The sequence below is a fragment of the Xenia sp. Carnegie-2017 genome, unplaced genomic scaffold (genome assembly GCF_021976095.1).
Source record: "Xenia sp. Carnegie-2017 unplaced genomic scaffold, XeniaSp_v1 HiC_scaffold_21, whole genome shotgun sequence".
Taxonomy (NCBI): domain Eukaryota; kingdom Metazoa; phylum Cnidaria; class Anthozoa; order Malacalcyonacea; family Xeniidae; genus Xenia; species Xenia sp. Carnegie-2017.
Window position 1 is genome coordinate 8,740,181 of NW_025813484.1, and position 13,914 is coordinate 8,754,094.

Consider the following 13,914-nt stretch of genomic DNA (forward strand, 5'->3'; position numbering starts at 1 on the left):
AGCCAAAGTACATCGTTAGACTGTGTCAGCGTTCACTCGCCCGAAAATTAAATATGGCGAATTCGCGGTTGAAATTTAAAAATTAAAGGTATTTTGCAATTTCGTGTTGTAGCTCTACGTTTTAAGGTATGTAATGCTTAAATATATTTTTCGCTTAATGGCAATCAAGGCTCGAAATAGAAGAAAAAAATTATTAAAATATGCCTGACATTTTAATTTTTGTATGGCAGGTCAGGTGAACATTTGCCTGACAATTTTATTTTTAAACTTACAACTGCCAAAATTTTGAACACGTTACTTGGAGTTTTTGCAAGCAAATAATAAAAGCAAATCTTCAGAATTTTGCCTTTCATCTCCGAGAAATAAATGGCCTGCTATTGACCATGGGGAGGCTGGAGATATTTTATAGTTCGTAAATTTTGCCTTTGATATAGTCGTTTTTATTATTACAGAGATAAATGAGTACATCTTCTGAAGTTTGGCCGATGGCATTAAATGCTGCTTCATTTGATGGTATTGAGGAAGGACCATTGGATGATACTGAGATTATAAGCCTGAGGGTCCAAGACGAGTCCCAGATACACAATTGGAAGGATTTTGTCAGTCCTCGTAGTTGCTTCCATGAGGTAGAAACTACAAATGAAAACAGGAAAAGAGAAGATACCCTTGACCAAGTTAACATAGGTCAGCAGAATTTGGAGGAGCGCTTACATATATTTTCCTTAAATGATGAGGACACAGGTGAATTCAAGCCTTTGAAAATCCATGAAGATGATGACGATACTCAAGGTGATACTTTTAGAATTTTTACAGGGATAAATTATCATTTAAAAACAACTTAGCAACATTTTTTTTCAGAGATTATCCTTGGGAACCACCAGGCAAACACCCAGCCAAGTGAAACTCCTTCTCAAACAAATACTACATATCGACCATTCGTGGAAACCAAATTTTTATCATCAGAATATGTCATACACAATGATAATGACCAAAGTGATAACCATATGAAAGCCAGTAAAAGACCAACTTCAGTTCCTCTTGCACTAGATGACCAAGTAAAGAGTAAAGCAGGTAAATGATGATGCTTTCTCTTTGTATCAAATGTTTAGAATAGTCTAGTCAATATCTCACAAAAAACATGTCTGTGTATTACATCTTTATAGATAAATTCATGGCCAGGCCCAGCTCAGTTCCACCACAAAATGTAATAAACTCGTTTTCATCACATCGTATAAAGGGAATGAATAAACCACATACACCTCCTAACGCGACGAATAAGCCATTTTACTCCACATCATCAGATTCAGGTCCTAGTTATTTATCTGCTCCATCAACCTCCATTCAAGTTGCAAATTCTGAACAAGTTACCAATAAGCAATCAGAGAATGGTAATGATTTTGACAACGATCGAGAAATTTTAAGCGTTTATACTTCAAGGCAAGCTGCTAAAAACCTTCCTGTACGGCCGCTGACCATTGGGAACAGCTTGAATGTAGCGTCAACGTACCGTCCTGTCAGTCCTTTTCAACCGAATTTCCATCATTGTAGTGTTGCTACGTCAGTAGTTCTATCGACTTCCCTTACTCCCTATCATTCCTCGACATCTCACTATTCCTCAGTTGCACTATCGGGGGTGGTAACTATTGATAATGATGTCAGTAAGGATCACGATGTTAAGGAAGCAGAGGACATCAGTCATCGAGAGAGATTACAACCGTTAGGTCGTGATGGTTTGGAAGTAAGAAATGGTCCTCCTTGGGGTATAATGATGCCAATGTTTCAACCTAGCTCACGTGATTCATCATTATCGTCAAATGACAGTACTAGTGCCAGTCTATTTATGCCGTTACAACCACTACCGTCAAATCAGGAAGAAAAGAACAAGTTGAGTAGTACATCCTCAATAATGATCGGCACAGATCTTACTCCTAAAGCTTCGTTGAAATCAATCGAACCGAAAGAACCGATGGCCGCACAGCTAATATGCGAAACAGAAAATACGAGAACACCATTGGGAAAGTTTCATGATCAACAGCACATGAATTTTGACAGTCCAGTGTCAAAAATTCTCGGTTCTGCCTTCAAAGCAACTCAAAAGATATTGGAAGAACTGCAACAGAGACCCATTGGTGCATTGATGGATAGATCAGATGAACATATTGCTCATGAGGAAGTGCAACAAAGATCCATTGGTGCATTGATGGATAGATCAGATGAACATATTGCTCATGAGGAAGTGCAACAAAGATCCATTGGTGCATTGATGGATAGATCAGGTGAACATATTGCTCATGAGGAAGTGCAACAAAGACCCATTGGTGCATTGATGGATAGATCAGGTGAACATATAATTCAAATGGAACTGCAACAAAAACCTGTTGGTACATTGGTAGATAAATCATCAGGTGAACGTATAATTCAAGAGAAAACGTCAAACCTGTTTACCACTGTGACAGAAAGTAATGTTTCAAAAATAAATCACGTTAGTGTTACCTCGATACCAAGAGTTACAGACGTTAGCAATAATTTTACACAGGAAAAATTATTTCAGGATATTACGTTTACGAATGATGGCCAGTCGTCTGCACTCAAGTCTGAATCTGCAGATAGAAAAAAAATATACCATGAATTCAGTCCAGCAAACGTCGAAAACAGTGAATCACCGTTAGAGGTCGCGGGAGTTGAGAATTTGGATTCTGCCATAGTCCCGTCAATTCATAATGTAGAAAGAGACGTTCAGAGTCGATCTTCGATGCGAAATGTTAACGCCTCCTTTTCTGACACTCATTTTCATAAGCAAAATGTCCCAATTCTAGTCTCGAGCTCCACAGCACATAGCACTCCTGTTGACTATGCGCAGGAAGTCCTCTCTAGAGATGTCATTGAAAGAAAAATGAGCCCGTTTTACTCTAAAGGCGATGAAAGATTAAGAAAAGTTGAAGAGGATGCCAGTACAACCAAGACAACAACGACACACTTTACAGTACCAAGAGTGAGGCTGCAAAATACTCAAACTGATCGTTTGCTTGAAGGGAACCAATTTACCAGTGTAATGACTGATAGTACTTTGGAGAACAGTGTTCGTTTATCTAGTCATTTACCTGAAGCATCCAAAGTTAACGCTGACATAAATCATAGTCTCCGTGAATCGATAAAAACCTCTGAACTTGGTAGTAAAGCTAGTGAGATGAGTGAATTTGACCGCGTTGCTTCGGAAAGTCTTACTTGGTCAAACGCTGTCGTTAAACAATTTCACGAAGAAATGCGATCAGCCGATTATGATGTTAAACACAGCTTGATTATTCCCGAATTTGTCAAATCATCTTTGATGCAACGTACTCAGACTCCCAACTTTGATTCAGGTTTGAGTACATCATCAACTAATGATGATGTATACAGACCAAAGAAACTGACACGTTTGACGTCAGAAAGTAATGAACCAATCGGGATCTATGACGTACGTCAATCCTCCGGTCCTGGAAGTACAAATCGTAAACGACTTGCACTCGGTAAGAAGCCGAAGGAAGTTGCGAGGCTCGTGAACATGGGTACTATATATGTATCTGATGGGACAACTGGCACTAGCGAGATAGAAAACGAACGTCATATAAACAAAAACTATTCTAGAGGTATGTATAGTTCTGGTAGTTCAATTAGTGGGATTGACAATGGTAATAATTGGATTGAGAGCGGTCCTGATGGACAGTCTACTCCTAAGTCCGACGATTACAGTATGGGGCAGTTTTCATTTGCCAAGAATGATAACAATAAACCAGATGCGTACCTTGATAGCTGTACTACGTATGATGTTGAGAAGCCTTATCAACAAGTCTCCCGTGCGTTTGTTGACCTTGAAAAAAAGATAACGGACAAACCGGATTCATGTTCATTGTATAGTGATAAGCCTCTAACAGTGACGACAGGTGATTTCACCATTAATGTAACAAATACTTCAAATGTTTTTTCAAATGTGAACATAACAACTAAGAGTTTGGCCACCAAAGTAACACAGACGTGGAGTACATTCAAACCTGTTATGTCTCAACTGCCAGTGAAATCTGCTCAGTCCGAGAGATATTTTTATTCCAATGGAAATGAACATGAAACTGTAGAAAATAATTTATTGCCAAGGAATAAGATTTCTGTACCTTTTGCTGAACCAAAGATGGTTACAAACCAGGCGGAGCAACGATTAAAGCGTTCAAAACACACGAAAGACCGGGCGTCACAAACCACATCAAAGCAGTTGAGCTCAAGGACAATTGATCGTGAACGAAAGAAATCGGTTGCTGATATGATTTTAGAAAATATGATGGAGGACGAACGAGAACAAAAGCAACGCTATGAAAAACTTGAGACGAAACAAAAGCAAACGAATCGTGACTTGAATCAATTATGGGAACGTTTTCAACACGTGTTTGGCCGTAAATCTTCCAAGAAGTTACGACGAAGTCACACACAACCTTTAGATGGGCAACTTGACTCACGTATGTCTACGCCAAGTGCTCCATCGTCAGTATTATCTTCTTCATCTAAGATTTCAAGTCGTCATCAAAGTGATGCAACGATTTTCAGCGCAGATAGTGATGTTGAATTACAGCGATTTCTACTTCGTGTGCGGGAATTTCAAACTACAGACTCAAGTTAGTATTTGTGTGTTCTTTATTTCACCTTCGTGATTCAGATATTGAGCTTTGTATGTTTATATTTGTTGTATTTATACAGTGTGCTTACAAATATTCTTATACTTCATTTAGGTGATTATGATGAAAACAATAGTTTGATTTCACGAACCTCGTCTAGTGAACAAAGTTTGTGCCCTAATCAATCTTCTTCGCATGCCATCTCGTCCCAACCTCCCCTTCGCGAAAATCGCCCACGTATTTCAGATAGTTCAACCAGCATGACGTCACTGGCAGAAAAACCCATGAGAGGCACGCTCGGTAATAGAAAGCGTCACCTTCCACGTAATCCAGCTGCTGTATTGGGTTCAGAGGCTGTAAAAAAACATGACATTCCAATTTCTCTTCCAATGCGGCTGAATGTCAGAAATAAAGAGATAATGAATAACAAGACTGCTTCCTCTGTAAGTCAACCAAACTTACTACCCTAACTACCACCCCTGTGTCCCTAACTTACTGCTCAAATTACCACCACTGTGTCCCTAACCTACTGCTCTAATTACCACCTCTGTGTCAAATAATATGAGCTTCATCAAGCCATTTGCCTCTTTATCAAATTGCCATGACTTTTATTGCATTTACCGAATGACAAACATTTTCGTATTCTTGATGTTGTACTTTTGATGTCTGTCATTGCATCGGTATTTTTGCATACTCATTTTTGAACTTATTTTCTGATTATTTAGTGCAGTTGTGGCGCCAAATCATCTAAGAAGAAGGAGAAAGCGTCCCGTATACGTCATATTGGTGTGAACTGTCCTACACCACCTTTAGTTGATGAGCAAGTGTCATGGCAACCAATATCCAGCGATATTTTTCTACTTAAAGCTGAACCTACACCAGATACAAACATCGTTGCACCGTTGTCTTTGGTCAGTTTATCATTACAGGATGCATTCATGTACAGAAAACAAGAGTTCATTGACAGGTCTCAAGAACGCCTGAAGAAGATGAAAGAAAAACAAGAACAAAGAAAATTAGAGAAACAGAAGTCGGACAATGCTCTTCGAGTTGTTGTCGTTTCACCAAAAGGACACTCGGTGAAAAAGAACAAAGAGAGCAATAGGAAAGAAATGCCCAATGCCAAACAAGAAAACTCAAGTAAGTTATAATATATTAATCTTAACACGGTTTTTATTATGCACATGAAAAACATGTGACTTGGACGAGATTTGAACTCGCACCTTCGGGATACTAGTCCGCCGCTCTACCTATAAGTAAGCACCTTCGTAAGCACCTTCGGGATACTAGTCCGCCGCTCTACCTGTAAGTAAGCACCTTCGTAAGCACCTTCGGGATACTAGTCCGCCGAGTAAGTTAGCGAACTGTGATATTGAAGTGTCAGGAAATGTTTGTATTTTGGCTCCATGTTTATATCACAACATCTGCCTGGTTGTGATGATTTTAGGATTTACATATTGATACATCTTTTTTTTGTTTCAGATCAACTTCAAATGAAGAAACCAAGACCAATGACGAGCAAAGAAATTCGCATTGTAAATAACAGGTTTGGTGTGAACTATATGATTGATTGCGTCTAGTAGTTTTTGTCATTGTCGTTTCATCACATAGAGGAACTTATTATGTTCCTGATTGTGTGTTATATTGTTAAACATTAATACAATGATGTTAAATAGAGGAATGTAATATGCCCCCTGATTATGGTTGTAATACAGCTAAAAATGAACATGATCTTTGTGTATTATGGACACATATTTATTCGCGTCATTTTTTGTTGCAGGTTTTACCGAAATCTTCCTGAAGTGAAGAAAAAACGAGATGAGGAACGAAAGGCTGCATTTTTACAAACTAATCGGTTGAAGGCGAAGCTCTATGGCAAGGTTGGAGAGATTTGTTTATTTTTCACCAGTGTTGTCCCTTTTTAAGTATGACCTACTCTGTTTTTCTTTATGGATTCTTCGTATTCTCAAAATATCCCAGATTTTTTCGAATTACGTTTAACAAGATTCCCCTTGTAGTAAACACGATTCCATCCCTAAGAGTTAACAATTCTCCATCTCTGGGAGTTAACAATACTACACCCCTGGGAGCTAATAAGATTCCATCCCTGGGAGTTAATAAGATTTCATACCCATTGTGTCACAAGATTACATTTCTCTTAGCTAACAGGATTCCACTCCTTCGATAAATAGGATTCTATTCTTCGAAGTGAACGAAATTCTATCCTTTGGGATCAGCAAAATCCTTATTATCGGGGGGTTAACAAGGTTTTAATGTTTATCGGATCGGATTGTTGGAAAAGTATCATTGCCATTTTAATAATTGTTTTCTTGTATCAACTTTCAGCGTGTGCGAAATGCGAATCGGATATACACTGCTGCTTAATCAATTGACATTTTTTCCGGAGTTAAAACGTAAGTTATTCTTCTTCGTGTATCTAGACTTTCATTTCCTTTGTATGTAGCCTCTTTAATTTAGATTAATCAGTATTGTTTGCTTTACAACAGTCTAGAAACTTGTTTACACTTAAGAGTCGAGAGAAAATATTTGATCAAGTATGATTCATGTGCGTGAACACAGCTGACTCTTTTAGTGAGACCTTCTGTGATTTGTGTCCGTCCTATATTGTCCATCAGATTCTCTTAACTCCTAAATCAACATCAAACTCTCACACTTCTGCCCATCTTCAACATAAGAAGTCAATAAGCAAGCATGACGTTATGAGCGTTTTACTCATTTGTTTTGACTGATGCACGAAAAAAAATTTCTTTGTATAGAAGTGGTTGTAGAGATGGCGATGAATTAAGTCTTTCAGAATGTTGAGATTGATCAAAGCCTACGTTGAGGTGATGCACGCACGCCTCCCATTCAATTTGTCATTACTTTACAAGTATGTTTTGAAAGCAACAGCCACCCTAGTGTTGAACAATTACATAGCGCGATGAATTGTTCTAAAGTCGTCAGGCTGACGGGCAACTTGACCACCAATTGATTTATTGATTTTGCTTTTTGTCCAAGTTTCTCCCTGCTAATGCATTCACATCTTGTATAAACACACGGTTTCTGTGGTGTTTTGAAACTAAAGTCATTATGCCTTTTGCATTGTGTCAAACAAACACAGTTGTTTCTCTAGTGTTTAATGTCTGCGATGGAAATACAGCTCGTTGTAGTTTTTATCAATATGAGCTTCATTGTGAACATCGTCGCTGGTCAACCTTAGAAATATTTCATTAATTAATGGATAACAGTGGCAAGACAAGGCCGGTGAGAAGAAGTTACTGTCAAACGTTCATAGCTAATTATCGTAAATCATAATTAACTTTCGATGCATCAGACTTAAATCAATGTTATCAAAGCTACTTAGATTTGCTTAAAACAGTCCTTGGGGGCCCCAATACCCAAACAAAACAACAAAGTCATTTGGTGAATCATCACTCTAAAATTTATTTTCACTAAACTTCACCCCCAAAACAATACGTTTTATATGGCATCTGCACTGTTCTTTAAGGAGGGATAAATTTTCTTCCGGCTATTTTTCCTAGCAATTCACTTGTCACGCCGAAGTTTTACACGCTTATTATCCCCTGTAATCCACTTTTCACTCCGGGAGTCTCTTATCCAATTGGGTCTCCTTTGTCAGTCAGGTCAAACGCTATATTCTAGTGTATTCGTTATTTTACTTCCTAGATACTACTTAGTTTATCAAACAACAATGCAGCAAAAACTGTTTAAAAGTCATGAAACTGAGAAAACATTTAGCGCTTATTGTTGCATTCTAGAAAAAAAGTTACTTTTACATTCAAGTCGATGTAGTCAAAACGACGTATCACGTGGTTTTTTACCACGTGTCAATAACGCCGCGCGTGCAATACATTAGCTGAAACAATTGTATAGTTTAGACAATACATATTATTTTATTTTTACTTTTCACTTGAAGTAGCTTCATTATATTGCATTACATTCAATCTTTCTTTCTCCGTACAATGAGAACGCAAGCCGGGATGTTGTACGTTTTTGAAATTCCACCATCAGGATGGGGATCATTGCTTACTATGTTTATGATGCTGAGAAAGAAATTTCACAAAAAAATATCCATGAAACAATTGTTTCTTTGATATTTGCGTTTCTCTACATGTTTTTCGACTAAACGGTTTTTGCAAACGCGCGATCTCAAAAATGTGCAGCAAATCGCATTTTTATCAACAAAAGATAGGAAAACAAGTCATTAAATACTTTAAGTATTCTGTCAACGATACGTGCTAACTTGTCGTGTTTCCTGCCATGGTTCCTTTGAGTTGTTTCAGCAGGGGGGTGCGATGGTATCATGTTGCAACTTCCCAACAGCATAAAAGACGTAGTTATCTCCAGTCAGGTTCAAAAACTACATTTATGAGCGAAGAATCTTAAACGTGGCTACCTCCTTCGAAAAAATGACTATTCTATACGTGTTCCTTGTCTTGTATCTTGCTTCATTGTCAATGGCGAACCATGAACCAGCAGTTCGCTTGAGGATCACTCAAAAAGGGCTTGATTACGGTATGTTGTGGCAAATAAAGATTGGTACAACGTTCTTTGTTAAATGTATTCAATTACTATGGTCATGTAGTCGACGTAGATATACATTTAATCTTCTTCGATTTTACGTATATGTTCTTATACACTCTTCGATATTTTTTCTAATTTTTTCTAATTTTTTCCAATTTTTTATCCGTCAAGTTCATTGAGAATTCAATAAACCTCTAACGAGTTAAAACTCATAAATTGATACAAACGCAAGAGTTACTGAATGATCTCTCGTATTTTCCCCCTTAACGTTTGAGTGTTAAAAGTTTTATACGAAATCTTGAAAAATTTCAAGGTAGAGCGTGCACTTTATCTGTAATTATATACGGCGCTTGCTTCGTGTGTGGCTTATAATTGACGTATCTGACAACAATTAACAGTTTGTGATGAACAGTGATCTAAGCAAACACAGATAATATTGGCAATTTTCGTATCGATTTGTTTGTGAATTGCAAAAGGATACGTTTACGCACTTTCAACGCTCCCGATGTCTTAATTTAAATGCAACGCGTTATTGAGCGTTTAACGCAGTCGCTATCTATTACCTCTATGTACTGCATGGTGTGTTCAATGCTCGCGGAACAATTATTTTTAATATAGAAGACGTCGTAAACGTTTGCACTAGAATTTTGATAAAAAATGCATGGCCTGTGATGAAAAGCGACTCTTATTTTTCAGTCTTCTCACGTCGCAATAGATTTACCTTTCTCTTAAATATCATTGTTAACATTTCTGGCTTTTAGTAATGACCTATCTAACTGCTTAAACAGCAAGTGCCTGTTGTACTCACCTATAGCTATCTTTATGCTTCATCTAGTCTGTGCACGCGTTTCCCAATGTGCTACAACTGTACAAATTTCTATTTTGTTCAGCATTTGCGTTTTTAAATCATGTCCCATCGTTAAAAGATACTGTTTGCTTCATTTTCAGTGTAAATACCTTTTGTGTGTTGGTAGTTATACCAGCCAAAGAAAGCTAATTAAGACGCACGCTATTCAAAATTTGAGATTAGTGAATTAATTGGACATAGTTTAGCTTATCATAGAATTTTCTCTTGAATAACAAAACTCTTTTAGCGATTTTTTATATTTGATTGTTGCGTGATAACTTGTTGTTTAGGAAGGTTGTATGAAATTGTGGCTATATTGTACTTGCTCAACGTTTAACATTCTCTTTATAGCAATGAAGAATGCGATGGATATCGCAGTAAAGAAATTGGAAAATCAATCTTTGCCGAATGTGAGCAAGAACGTCGCGTTCCTGTTTTTGAGCGTTGCATTTAAAAAGTAAGCTCTAAGTCAAATTAAAAAAATAAAAGCATGTTGTGTGCAACAACTATGCTCTGTGAATTTCTTAGCGAATAAATATTGATCTTTCTTGGGAATTTCTTTAGCATGAAAATATACGGTGTTAATATCTCGTCAAGCTCTCTTCTTCCGTTCCCCGACGGTGGGATGCACGCGCGACTTAACAAAATTCGCTTCAATGTCAAAGGAATGTGGAACATGGCTTTAGGGAAAATGTATGTCAAATTCGAGATTTTTCTTAACTAATTATGTCACATATAATTGTAGTTGACATTTCATGCATGTATAGAGTTGTGACAATATGAACGTTGCTTTGTTTTAAATCTATTTACTGCTTTATTTTCCGAAGAGAAATTGATTCTGGAACGTTTGATGTTGCTGTTAAAGATCTTAGCATCACCTTACTAACTGATATCGGTAATTGAAGACTATTGATTGGAAAGGTTTTAAAATGTTTTCCTAAACAACACGTATTTCTTTCGTGTTTTTTTTTATAGAAGTAAACAGTGGTCGCCTAACTGTAGGAAACATAACTTGCGTTTCAACACTCGATGGAGTCGATACCAAATTTGGCCAAAAAAACAGGTAGTTAGGTATTTCAATACAAAGTATAAAGAATTTTTTCCTCGAATTGATAACATTCAAATGTTTCACTTTTCAAATTCTCAGAATTTTGTATGTTTTACGAAGATTTGGAAAACCATTCTTTTATTGTTTCTTATAAAGTTTCCCCTCGATGTTTCAATCCACGATAAACAAGTTCATTCGAAAAAAAATTCCCGAAATTGTAAGTAAAACTGATTAAATGTTGCGTTGTAATCCTTGTAATGCCGCCCAGCATTGTGGGAAATATGGGAGAATTGCTTGTTTAGTCTTGTTACAAATACAAATTTCTCACTTCGACTACATGTAGCTATTTATCACCATTTTCAGACGTGTAGTGAAGGGAAGAAGTCAATAACACAAGAGCTGAATGATCTGTTGTTAAAATTTCCAAGTATGTAATGTGTAGCTGTGATGTTGTACAATACAAATGGTCGTGTCTTGAATTTTCAGTTATATAATTGAATTGTCACTTCTAGTAAAAACAACTGATCCCAAGAACTTAGTGACGTTGGATTATTCTGTTGTCAAAGCACTTGATTATAATGTGGACAGTGTTGATATTTTTCTTAAGGTATTTCCCACGCCATCAAATGTATTGTATTTACCATTACTAATGTTTTCGCTGTTTAATTGTGGATTATCCTAAGCTATTGATTGAAACATAGTAGAGGTCCATTCTAGACGAATCTAGAAATATTAACAAAAAAATGTTAATCTTGAGTTATTGTACTTATCTACCTTTCAACAACTGTCTCTCTAAGAGTATTTCCTTGTTTGTAATGAGTTTATTGGAATAAGAAAACAATACGTCACTTAATTTGTAGGGTGAGTTCTCTACTTCCAACGGAAGCAATTCTTGGCTACATCAGCCGGCATCTTTGCCTTTCGATGGGTCACGTGACAGGATGGTATACGTCACCATCATGGATGACATGATCAACAGCGCCAGTCACGCATATTTTAATCAAGGGATGATGAGCTTTCAAGTAAGAATTAACGAGATAAGCAATGCAGGATCAAATGGGTCAAGTGTTTCATCTTGAAACTGTCGAAAAGGAATTTTAATGTTAACTCATTTCACTGTTTCTTTCAGACATCAAAGTCACATCTCAAATCTAGGGCAGCCATCAGTGTAGGAACGGTAAGTTACGGCTGAGGTCACGTCATTTAACTCATGCTTATTTGTTTCACTCTCCGTGAAATTGAATTATTTTGATTGGTTTAATACAAATAATAATTCTCTTGAAAAACCTTTACCAGCGGATATATCAGTCAAATTCTTATAATCCTTTCAAATTAGTATATGCGTTACGCAGATTATCACTCTTATCCAAAGTCAAGCAAATAAATCATGTTATTTTTCTATAGTTGAACAAAAAGTTTCATTCCTTGTAGAACTTAACAATCCAGTTCTCAGCAAGATCACCTCCCCATATCATCATCAGTTCTTCCGGTCTTCATTTTAACCTTAGATTAAAGTCAAAAATCACTGCTGTGTTACCGTTAAATGTGATTAAACATATCTATGTTTTAACGGTAAGGATGCTATGTTTGCAAACAGTTGTGCAATGAGGTTTTATCACAGTATACTTGACCTTTTTTAAGAACGTATCTGCAACGGCTGTCCTAAGACTTAGTGGAGCGAAATTGAATACGAAAATTTCAGATTTAAAGTACGACCTTTAAATGAATTTCCTAGGTGCACGAGTTTAAACAAAGTGAACTGAGAAAGCATGTCGTTTCTTTGCATTTATGTAGAATTGTTTCTCGAGTAATGAAAATTTCAAGTTTGTCCACATTTCTGGTACGAGCTGTTTTAGTTTTTATAAAATCTTCGCTTACTGCTCTGTCTCTTTTTTAAATCTTGTTTATTATTTAGGGAAAAGAAAATAAAATAAAAAATATCGTGAAAAATGAAATTGAAACTTTAATTGCCGACGCTACTTCAGGTATAAAAAATAATTCCAAAGCAATTCCTAGATGTCTTTATCCAAATTTTTAAAGTTTTATTTCCCTTGCCTTTGCAGAAATTGAATTGCCTTTACCACTCTCCGAAACATTTCAATTGATAAAACCAAAGATCACTTATGGAAAGGTTAGTGTTATTGTGTTTCTGTATATTCATGTACGCTTTTGTGGTACCATTGAACATCCAAAACTTTGAAAATTTATTAATGCCTTTTTGTAAGATTTCTATAAATTCTCTAATTCCAGCAACGGTTCAATTTAAAAAATAAATACCTTAAACTAAACCTCCTCATAAGTGGTTCTATTTCTAACGAGAAGTTTTTTCCCCATTATTGTCAAGTTTTCTCTTGTCTCATCGTTAAATAACATCTGATCTTTTAGGGCTTTGTGACACTTGAAACCGATATCCTTTATAAAGGGCCTTAAAATCGACTCGAAGAGCATTTCTCTTGATGTGACGTCACTATCTGCAGAATGCATTCATGATATAATTTTTTGAACAATTTTGAATTGTAATATTTGATATAATTATTGGCTTGTTTTGTATATTTGTTAGTATGAGAAAATTATGTATGTAATCAAATTTTGGTATTCCGGACCTGAACATATATTGTATCACAAATTCTGAATTTGAAATTCACAATACATGTTCGTAGCGTGTCCGTTTGATGATAAACAAATATTGCTAAATAGGTAATTAAAATTCATAATTTGTAGATTTACAACTAAAATAGTAAATAAAGAATTCTTTGATCACGCAAACATTTTTTCTCGCCTTCAATATTGATTTTTTACCATTTTTAGAAAACGTTCACGAATACTTTCGT

The 13,914-nt window shown here is 36.3% G+C and overlaps 2 protein-coding genes across 4 annotated transcripts; both read left to right on the forward strand.

The window, feature by feature from the left end:
• Positions 1–35: 35 nt before the first annotated feature.
• Positions 36–7,496, forward strand: LOC124443960. Of its 3 annotated transcripts, XM_046994510.1 has the most exons (10): positions 36–126; positions 453–789; positions 859–1,071; positions 1,164–4,643; positions 4,758–5,086; positions 5,369–5,783; positions 6,126–6,189; positions 6,424–6,523; positions 6,990–7,057; positions 7,421–7,496. In XM_046994510.1, the coding sequence occupies exons 2-9, from the start codon at positions 459–461 to the stop codon at positions 7,026–7,028; spliced, it is 4,971 nt and encodes a 1,656-aa protein (XP_046850466.1). In that variant the 5' UTR covers positions 36–126; positions 453–458; the 3' UTR covers positions 7,029–7,057; positions 7,421–7,496. The 3 variants fall into 3 exon arrangements, with proteins under 3 accessions (XP_046850466.1, XP_046850465.1, XP_046850467.1); XM_046994509.1 differs by lacking the exon at positions 7,421–7,496 and having other exon boundaries at positions 6,990–7,144; XM_046994511.1 differs by lacking the exons at positions 6,126–6,189; positions 6,424–6,523; positions 6,990–7,057; positions 7,421–7,496 and having other exon boundaries at positions 5,374–5,773.
• LOC124443972 (bactericidal permeability-increasing protein-like) lies at positions 7,444–13,849 on the forward strand. Its single transcript, XM_046994531.1, has 17 exons — positions 7,444–7,533; positions 7,777–9,179; positions 10,387–10,492; positions 10,600–10,728; positions 10,863–10,930; positions 11,011–11,098; positions 11,240–11,300; positions 11,447–11,510; positions 11,596–11,690; positions 11,944–12,105; positions 12,213–12,260; positions 12,515–12,655; positions 12,725–12,792; positions 12,878–12,923; positions 12,999–13,068; positions 13,147–13,214; positions 13,469–13,849. Exons 2-17 carry the CDS (start codon positions 9,074–9,076, stop codon positions 13,511–13,513), a joined length of 1,365 nt encoding a protein of 454 aa, XP_046850487.1. The 5' UTR covers positions 7,444–7,533; positions 7,777–9,073; the 3' UTR covers positions 13,514–13,849.
• Positions 13,850–13,914: the final 65 nt, after the last annotated feature.